At 32.3% G+C, this 9,858-nt stretch overlaps 1 protein-coding gene across 4 annotated transcripts; it reads right to left on the bottom strand.

Moving 5' to 3' along the window:
- Positions 1-2,599: 2,599 nt before the first annotated feature.
- Positions 2,600-7,191, bottom strand: LOC107886315 (TORTIFOLIA1-like protein 4). 4 transcript variants are annotated; one of them, XM_041112474.1, is made up of 6 exons: positions 6,179-7,158; positions 5,961-6,066; positions 5,140-5,714; positions 4,377-4,575; positions 4,060-4,271; positions 2,600-3,046 (listed from the first exon to the last, which is right to left on the bottom strand). In XM_041112474.1, exons 1-5 carry the CDS (start codon positions 6,992-6,994, stop codon positions 4,066-4,068), a joined length of 1,902 nt encoding a protein of 633 aa, XP_040968408.1. In that variant the 5' UTR covers positions 6,995-7,158; the 3' UTR covers positions 2,600-3,046; positions 4,060-4,065. The 4 variants fall into 4 exon arrangements, with proteins under 4 accessions (XP_040968408.1, XP_040968407.1, XP_016665703.1 ...); XM_041112473.1 differs by having other exon boundaries at positions 5,140-5,720; XM_016810214.2 differs by having other exon boundaries at positions 4,060-4,575; positions 5,140-5,720; positions 6,179-7,191.
- Between the last annotated feature and the right edge of the window lie 2,667 nt (positions 7,192-9,858).

Raw genomic sequence — 9,858 nt, forward strand, 5'->3', positions numbered from 1 at the left:
TAATGGAGATGGGTAAAGGGTGTTACACACTACTCCGATGCCCAAGACAAGGCATCTCCCTAATTGGACTTGATAGATGGCATATTAGTCTTTCAATCAGTTTGCTAATTTTTATTAAATTAAATACATATTTAGGTTCAACTACTACTCCGAGTTTTCTTTTTGTATTATGATCCGACCACGTAATATCGCTTAGTATTAATTTAAACATTAGACAACCAGTGAGTCAATATTTGCTTCTATTTTGTTTTTCATGAAAAAACCATGTGAGGACATTATACAAAGTATATTAATGTAATTCATGAATTATTTTATTGACAAATCTGTTAAATAAATTACAAGTTTACAAATGAATTACTACACTTAGGGCACCAGATCTAACATAGTATTGCTCTTCCTATTGCCCTTCAAAAAGGTAAATGACAATGTACTTATCCCATTTCATCCTTTGTTTCTTATGACCATTTGTCACCTATAACTAGTTCTTTTATTGCATTTTTAGGCTCTATTTTGATTCCTAGAACTATTTGAGAGGCCTTGTCTCATTCTGGCTGGCGAGAAATGCAATGATAGAGTAAATGATTGCTTTATATGGTAATGGTACTTCGGAATTGGTAGATCTACCTACTGGTAAAAATGTTATTGGGTGTAAATGGGTGTTTACTGTCAAGGTTCATCCGGATGAGTCTATTGGACGTCTAAAGGCTCGACTTGTTGGTAAAGGTTATTTTCTGACTTATGGTGCTGGTTATTTTGATACTTTCTCTTTAGTAGCTAAGTTGGCTTTAGTTGGCTAGTTTATATCTACGGCAGCTTCATATGATTGGCCTTTACACTAGCTTGACAAAAAGAATGACTTTTTACATGGCGATAATTAAAAAAGAAGTCTATAAGGAGCAACCACCACGGTTTGTTGCATAAAAGGAGAGTGGGAAAGTTTGTTGTCTTTGAAAATCTTTGTATAGCTTGGAATAGAGTTTGCGAGCTGGTTTGGATGGTTTAGTAAGGTGGTCCTAGAATTTAGTTATACAGAAAAGTAGTTATGACCACTTGTTTTTCTACAAGCATTTAGAGACTTGCATGATCTTATTAGTGGTTTATGTTGATGATATTGTCATTAATAGGAGTGATGATGCTAGTATTTTGGCATTTAAGTCCTCCATTCATACTTGGTTCCAAACAAAAGACTTGGAACACTTGAAATATTTTATTGGAGTTGAAGTTACCAAAAGTAAGAAATGTATATTCTTGTCTAAGAGGAAATATATTATTGACTTATGAGAAAAAAATAGAAAATCGGGATGTAAGCCATACAACACACAAATGGATTCCAATTTGCAACTTATGAACGAAGATAGTGATCTATTTGAGGACCTTGAGAGGTATAGAAGACTAGTTGGGAAACTGAATTATCTCACAAATACTCTCCCCAACATTGTGTATTCTATGAGTGTTGTGAATCAATTTATGTCTTCACCAACATTTAAACATTAGACAGTGTTGGAACAAATCTTGTGCTATCTAAAAAAAGGTCCAAGTTGTAGTCTTTTGCATCAAAATAATGGGCACACAAATATTAAGTGCTTTACAGATGCAGATTGAGCATGACCTAATATGGATAAAAAGTCTATTACAAGATATTGGGTCTTTGTTGGAGGAAATTTTATCTCTTGAAAAAGCAAGAAGCAAAATGTAATATCGTGGTCAAGTGTAGAATTAGAATACAAAGCAATGGCAAAGTTTGTGTGTGAGACTATGTGGTTACAACAATTATTGAATGAACTAGTCTTTTGAGCGTTAGTGTCAGCGAAGCTATTGTGTGATAACCAATTTGTTCTTCATATATCTTCTAATCTATTATTTCATGAATGGACCAAACATATTGAAGTGGATTGTCATTTTATTCATGAGAAGATTCAACAAAAACTTGTGCTACAGGTTATGTCAAAAGAGGAGATCAATTGAGAGATATCTTTACAAAAGCCTTGAATGAACCGTGAATTGATTATATTTATAACAAGTTGGACATAATCAATATCTATGCTCCAGCACATCTCTAATAAAATCTAATATTTATTTAGATAAATTTATCGGAAATTATGTAGTAGATTTGTAGGGACTTAAATTTAATTAGATTATATTTTCTTTACTTGTAGAACAAGCAGTAACTTAAATATAAATGATTCTTTGATAGAATAAATACACAAAAATTCTATTCTAAATTTCTGCTCTTTTGCTTCTCCTGTCATTCTCTAATTTCGTTACAACCATAAGACCTATTACCCTTGCTACAAGCAGATGATTGTGGGAAGGGTGTTACAAGAATTTGGTTTATCTTGGGCTGCGTCCGCAAAATGAGCCTTTTGTAGCCAGACTACGGTAATAAATGTAATGGTCTTAGCAAATATTTTCCTTCAAAAGGAAAAAGAAACAGAAAATGCCTGAGCTAGGGCCAATAACGTAGCAATCAACTAATATTTGTTTAATTTGATGTTCACATACATACGATTACATCTATATATCCAATTAAATTACACATTAAAATTAGCAACTTAGAAAAAATTTAGTAAGCAAGCTTTAAATTATTCGTTCTTAAATATAAATGATTGGATATGTATTCTTCATGTTTAATTGAGAAACTTCAAATGAATTCTTTAGGTCGAGGCAGCTCAACCCCACAGCAAGAAAACATCTCTGTTTTTCTCTTGATGAAATTCTTCATTAAGATTGAAAAAGTTAAATGCATGATGCAATCATAAAAATATAAGCTAATTAATGCTAAGCCGAAATCTTCTTCTATGTACATGGATGAAGCCTCTCTATTAGCCTACTGGCTATTGCTAAAAAACAGGTCAGTAATGGAGGCAAGGAAGACACCATATTTGCAAACCCTTGGCTCTAATATTGCAGTTACTGACTACTGTCTCGTGTAACCGGCCAAACCCCTTCGCATCTCTACAACTTGATTCATTGTGTTTTATCATCCGAGACATTTGTCTGCTAGCTTTGAGGCTGGTTCTTGAAATAGCTCTTGAGTTGAAGAGATCTGATAGACAAACAGAAAACAGATCAAACAATTGATTTGTTGAATCAAACACTTGCTTTTGCCTCTTTTGCAGGAAGATGAAAATATGATGGAATGTAACATTAGCTCCACTCTTTCAATTATTATGCACTATCAACATCTATATACAAAGTTGATCTATACATAAAATACCTTCAATACAATTATGACACAACAAATTGCCAGGTGTACATGACCTTAATATTTCAGGGCTCAAATTCCGATGTGGCCTAACACACATTTTGTAGGGGTTGAGGCTTGAAGGTGCTGGCTTTCAAACCTCCAATGCACTATGCTCTAATAACTTTGTAAATTTTCTATGGTTTTAATAGGTTTTCCTATTTTGTGGATGTAAGCGAGTTTGCAATACTACATTAATGTCCATCTCCTTCAAAACCCCTATAGATGTAAATTAAAGTAAGATACTGGAATTATTTATCAAATTTAACTATTTTATAATCTGAAAAAAGGTGAGAAACAATATATAGGGAATTATATAAACTAAGGCTGTATTTGGTTGATACTTTTGTTATTTGTCTTTTACTTTAAAAGTAGTAAAGCAAGCACAAGAAAAATATTCTTTGAAGGATCATATGCAAATATATGTAAATTTTTTTATACAAAAAATACATAACTACACTTCTACACTTTTTTTTTTCATTTCAGATCAGCAATTCTATTACTTTTTACCTTTTGCTTTCTAGCAATTTCTTTAAAGACAAAAGTAAATAGAAAAGCCATGAAACAAAGCCACCAACTAAACCAAGACTAAAATGTCGAATTTTTCTTTTTCAATAGTAAGATTAGTTAAAGCGTTTGTTTTTCAGGAGGAAAAAATCGAAAGCAAATAACAAGCAACACCTGTTGCCACTTTAATAAAGTAACTGACTCAAGTGCACAAAGCCTCTAGACAGCCATAAACTATAGCAAATTCGAAGAGCATTTATTGATCTGAATAAAGAATTATATAATAAAATACAGTGAAATTACATTACCTGCTTCTAAGGTTTCATTGGTGCAGTACAACGAACTAAAGTCGTCCCATCAGGATCGCTACCATTTCCAAGCTGAACCCTCTCAGCATTTTGAATGGTATTCTTTGACAATCTATTTGAGGACCCTGAATTATCAGTTATACCGTTGCAACCATCAGCCACTGGAAATATAAATCCACCGCAACCTTGATGCTGATGCCTTTGGCTGACTGCTGGTATATACGTTTCAGCGCGAGAATCTTTATCAGGTATGTTATGTGCAGCATTTAGGGAAAGCATGCGCCCAGAAGAAGATAACCTTGAAGTAGAAAACCGACCTTCAGGTTTCCTCCAGAACTTGGGACTCAAAAATTCTGTACCAGGCAGCTTGCAACACGTTTTATCTGCAGAATCCATGTTTGGAATCCTTCCATTTGAAAGAGACAAATCATAAGATATTTCATCCAGAGCCATCTCCAGGCCATTCACGCGTGTCTCTAGAGAATTGATCCCACTTTGGGAGCTCCCAATGAATTTCTGGAATCAAATGAAGAAACGTTATAAACATGTCAGTACTTCAATTAAAATTAAAACAGCTTAACATTACCGAAGTATGGAACAAAGTGGATTTATCTCCACCTTAAATAAACTCCAAATAGTACTCTAAAAGGGTAAAAGAAAAGATGAAGAGGATTCTGAGAAAGATGAGTGTATTGCATAGACAATGTATATACTAAGTCCAACTTCCTTGGTCGTAAGAACATACTAATCATTCATTATTCTTCTTAAAACAAAGGAAAACATTAATAATTAATTCTTGGGATATACTCCAGAATGAATACCCCAAATTATCCTCCAAAGAATGGCTAAATAATAGAAGCAAGCACTAGTAGGCTTTTAAAGAATCACATAATGTACTAGGGAATATCACAAAGACAAGCAGCCAAGGAATTCACTGAAAAAACCAAAATAAAAACAGAGTCAAAAATAGTAACTTCCAGATAAGAAATCACTAAAAGCATTCCAGGGTAAGTGCAAAACTGGAAAAAAAAAAAAAGACCTACATAAAGAGAGAGAGGATATTCAGCTCCAGTAAACTACCTGGAGGAGATTTAATAGATTGGATTGCTGGTCTTCAATCTGAGCAAGCTGTTCACGTATCAAAGACAGATCTTCAACCTCTTTGGGGTTCTCATCAGCTTCTACAGCTGCTTTTTTGTCATCAAAATCTAAATTCTCATCATGAAATGGAACCACCCGAGATCCAGTTTTCAAACCTCCATATTTCTGAACATTTTCATCACGGACCTTAGCAAAGAGTACACGTTTTGTCTCCAACCTAGAATCTCTGCTGTCCCCAATTTCTCTCGACTCCATTACTCCAAGGTCACCATTCTTGATATTATCATAGGCCTTAAAAAACAGAGACTTCCTCGGCTCAGCAATTTCAGTCTTACAATCAGAGGGTTTTGTGCGGTCCAACTTACTGAAATCCGATATATTCCAATTCCTATAATTACTGCTCAGGTGTGTCTCTTTCTCGGCAGTGGGCTCGGTTGAAGCATCCGATGGAGGCGACCTGCTTGTGGGGACTACTTTCTTTGATTGTAGAGTTCTAAAACCAGCATCATCGACACTTTTTGTAACTGAAGGAAAGCATCCAAAGCTACCATTACCTGTTTCTACGGGCAAAGCACAAAAGCATATAAATGATAAAAGAAATAGTTGTAGCAGTAGTCACCAAGCATAAAAATTTACAGCAGCAGAATAATAGTGACAATTGAATTTTTCCTGTATTTAAACTAAAAAGAAAAGTAAACATGTTGTCCATTTAATGCCAAAATTTCTGGGTTTGGACATGATTAACTTCCAAACATCAGAAAATTACAAGTTAAACAAAATTGAATATTTCTTTATTATACCTACTGAAGATGAGTCGGACTGAGAAGGAGCTGAGACCTCACAAACTCCAGGAACTTCCTTCCATAAATCCAAACTACGATTGAAAGTTTCTCGTACAATCTTTACCTGCAGCAGTAAAATTTTCATAAAAGGATAAAGCACTCTTCTTATTTTTCCTTCTTGGGAAAAATCGATTAATTATTAAATAATTACTGGGTAAAGATACACAAGGATGCACCTTATCAAACCTCTTATTTTCTAGAGCCACCACACACGCCGATTTAAACTCCGCTGTCAGCTCTTTCTCCGCCATCGCCACTTTCCCCAACGCCTCCGCTGCCGCCTTTCTCGTTGCCCAATCTTCGCTACTCAAAGCATCCACCGCACAAGGCACCAACCAATCCAAAACACTTTTACTTCCGGCACCGCCAACACTAGCGACGCTTCCTATAACTCCAAACACTGCTGCTTTCGCCTTGAAACTTTCGTTCCTAACTAACTTCCCTAACTTCGGCAACACCTTCCGAAGCTGCTCCGACTCAGGATCCGGAGCCGCATCAATCGCCGCCGCCAAACACATCGCGGCTCCGACCTGCGAGTTCACGTCTTGCTCCACAACGAGCATTTCGATCAACGGCTTCGACAAAACCGAAAACGGAGGTTTAGTGATGTGAGACGACATTGCGGCGGTTGCCTCGACACAGGCGGATCGGACGGCGGACTCAGGGTCTCGTAGCCGGCGTGAAAGCGTGGAAACCATCTTAGAAAGGTGAGGAGACAGTGCGTTGCCGTGCGAACGAGACAACAACGTCAAAAGGCAAACGCATTGTCTCCGAACCGGAGACTTGGATGAAGAATCGGTGCCGTAGAGGCAGTTAAGGAAGGGAGAGATGGAATCTGCAGTGAGGTTGCGAGCGATGGAGTCGAGCTCGGCGGAAGCGACGGCAAGAGTATCGCGGTCAGCGAGCTTGTTGAGGCAAGTATAAACGCGTTGTTTGAGATCCTGCGGTTGCGGTTGAAGAATCGTCGTCGGAGATCGGTTCTTGAAAGACATTGTTGTTTTGGCGCTAAGTTATGTATTTTCAGATAAATTTTGGGGAAATAGAGAGAAGCGGTGAGTTTTGGTGGTTTTGGGAAATGGCGGCAGCGGAAGGGAGGCGATGGTTGTCAGTTATTATAGTCATAAAAATAATAAATGAAGCTTGCAGGGGCCTTTATCCATTAATTACAGTTTTCTTCCTTTCTTTTCACATTTTCATATTAAATTATTATTTTTATATGTGGCATAACTAATAATATTTCTGCGGGTGAAAAAAAATATTATTTTTAAAAATAATTTAATTATTTTATCAATTAAACCTTAGTTTGATTAATATTAATATTATTGTTGTTAGTACGAGATGACGTGAGTTTAAATACGATAAATATATTATCCTCTTATTTTAAGAATTAAGGAGGGGTTATGAATAATTTTATATATTATATAAAAAATATGATAAAAATTTACAATGAGATTAAATTAAAAATATTTAATTTTCTCAATTACAATAAATAATAAAAAAATTATTTATATAGTTTTAATGCTTTCAATTGAGTTGGTTGCACGAATTAATTGCGTGTCAAACCAATTAGAGAAATTATGAAATTTTTTTATTTAAAATAAGTTATATTATTTTAAAATACTTTAGTTTTTTTTAATTTTTTAAAGAATAATTTATATATGATAAAATTTGAACACATGATATTTTGATCAATAAAACTTTAAATTTATCGTCCCGCCAAAGCTTATCTTAAAATAATTTGTACATTTTAATTTTATCGCGTGCAGTTTATTACCTCCATTAATTGTATATATTGATAATGCTATGGATTGAATTGGCATTATAAGGTAACTTGACATAAACTCAATATTGATGATAACATCGTTATGAATAATTATAGTCCATTTAATATTCTTAATCTGATGTATTTACATGTCTAAATTTCGTTTTATGCATAATTTCATATATTTTTTTCATTTTAACTTTGTACATATTGCATGTGTTATTATTAATTAGTTTCAAATATTATGTTTTAATTCTTTATTACATATTATTTTCAAACACACCTATATCTAAATATGTAGTTCAATTGATACAAACTCTAAGATCAACTTCTAAGCACTATACATTTACACCTAGGGTATGTTGTGTTGGTTGAATATTGCATTACGACTTATAATGTTACATTCCAGAATATGATTACGTTGTTTGGATTTTAAACATTTTGGTCACTTCATGATCTTACATTCCTAAATAGTATCATGAGGTCATAATATAGGGTGTAATCAAATTATGGCTCATTCTTTAGGTTATCTTAGATCACAAGTGTAATCTTAAATTTTGAATTATTTTCCCTTTGTTTTTTAGTTTATTTTAATCAATTTAGGTGTTTTCCCTCAAATAAAATTTAAGGTAAACTACATTAGTAGTCACTCAACTATTAGTAAATTTCTTTTTTTGGTCACTCAACTATGAAAAATTAGAAATGGTCACTTAACTATTCAATTTTGTCTTTTATGGTCACCCAACTATCTTGAAATTTTTGGCGTTCTCATTTTTACATTAGTCAGCTAGTAAAAAAAAAAGAGATAAAATTGAATAGTTGGACTACCATTTTGTAACTTTTCATAGTTAAGTGAAAAAATATTTACTAATAATTGGGAGATCATTAACTTTTCATAATTGGATAATTAAAAAAAATTTACTAATAGTTGGGTGACTACTAATATAGATTATCTTAAATTTTAAAATTAATTAAAAAATATATCTCATTTTTTTAACAATGAAACCCTAGATGTCATACTTTAAAATATTATTATATTTACTATAATAATTTATTTATTAATATATTAATTATGGTTAGTAATACAATCACTTTTCATGAATTATTATAATTACGATTTATAAATTTATTTTAACATCATATATTTATTAATTAATATACAAATTATAATAATTTATCATACTTTTAAAGAAAATTGAGATTAAAAATAATAAAAGAACTAAAAAAAATTATAACAAGAACGATTTGGTAAAACATCTTTCTAGATAATTTTACACTTCATCAAATCTTAAATTTCAACTAAATAAACAATATATTATATATAATCTTACATTTCCACCAACTATTACGAATTAAATCAAACTCAAACAACCTTATCATTTAACATTTAATTCTTACCTATAAACCTACATATTACATTAAGATTATGTGCACTTATGCAACAACTTTATAATTCAGGAATTAATAGGGAGAGAATTTTAGAGGCACATGGTGGTTGATTTACAAAACTAATTGCGTGAATCTTTTTCAACTCTTTTCTACTTTCTTAACACATTCTTATCTATAATTTTAACATAAAATGTATCTTTAATATCAAATCAGTTGTGTTAATTATGTCCTTTATATTATGTAATTTAAATTTCTTTTACAGTGTAATAAATTATATTATAATAAAAATAAATTTATAAATAGAATTTTAAAATCTATCCCTAATATTATTTCTCTTCATTATATATTTTAAAATATGAAATAAATTGTTTTTTTTAAATAAGTAAAATAAATAGTTGAAAGTGATGAGATGAAGTTTTGAACAGCCAATCACGTGACAGTTGAAGATAGGTTTATTGAATGCACTAAATCTAGAGACACATGATAAGCACACCTTTCAATATTTGCCATGTTTCAATAAGGTTCTAAAATTTATTTGAATTCGAAAATTTGTTTTGTTCACAAATTTCAAATTCAAATATATCAATTTTAATTTGGTAAATCTTTTATTTATTTAAAAAAATTGTCATCGAAATTATTCAAATTTAAGAAGAATTAAAATTTATATTAATTAATTTTTTATAAAAGGAACTGTGATTATCAATT

The sequence above is a fragment of the Gossypium hirsutum genome, chromosome A05 (assembly GCF_007990345.1).
Source record: "Gossypium hirsutum isolate 1008001.06 chromosome A05, Gossypium_hirsutum_v2.1, whole genome shotgun sequence".
In the NCBI taxonomy this organism is placed as follows: domain Eukaryota; kingdom Viridiplantae; phylum Streptophyta; class Magnoliopsida; order Malvales; family Malvaceae; genus Gossypium; species Gossypium hirsutum.

Coding starts and splice junctions, on each gene's coding strand:
- LOC107886315 (XM_016810214.2), bottom strand. CDS start 6,994: ATGTCTTTCAAGAACCGATCTCCGACGACGATTCTTCAACCGCAACCG. Junction 6,067..6,178: donor AAAATAAGAGGTTTGATAAG/GTGCATCCTTGT, acceptor TTACTGCTGCAG/GTAAAGATTGTACGAGAAAC. Junction 4,576..5,139: donor ATCTATTAAATCTCCTCCAG/GTAGTTTACTGG, acceptor ATTTGATTCCAG/AAATTCATTGGGAGCTCCCA.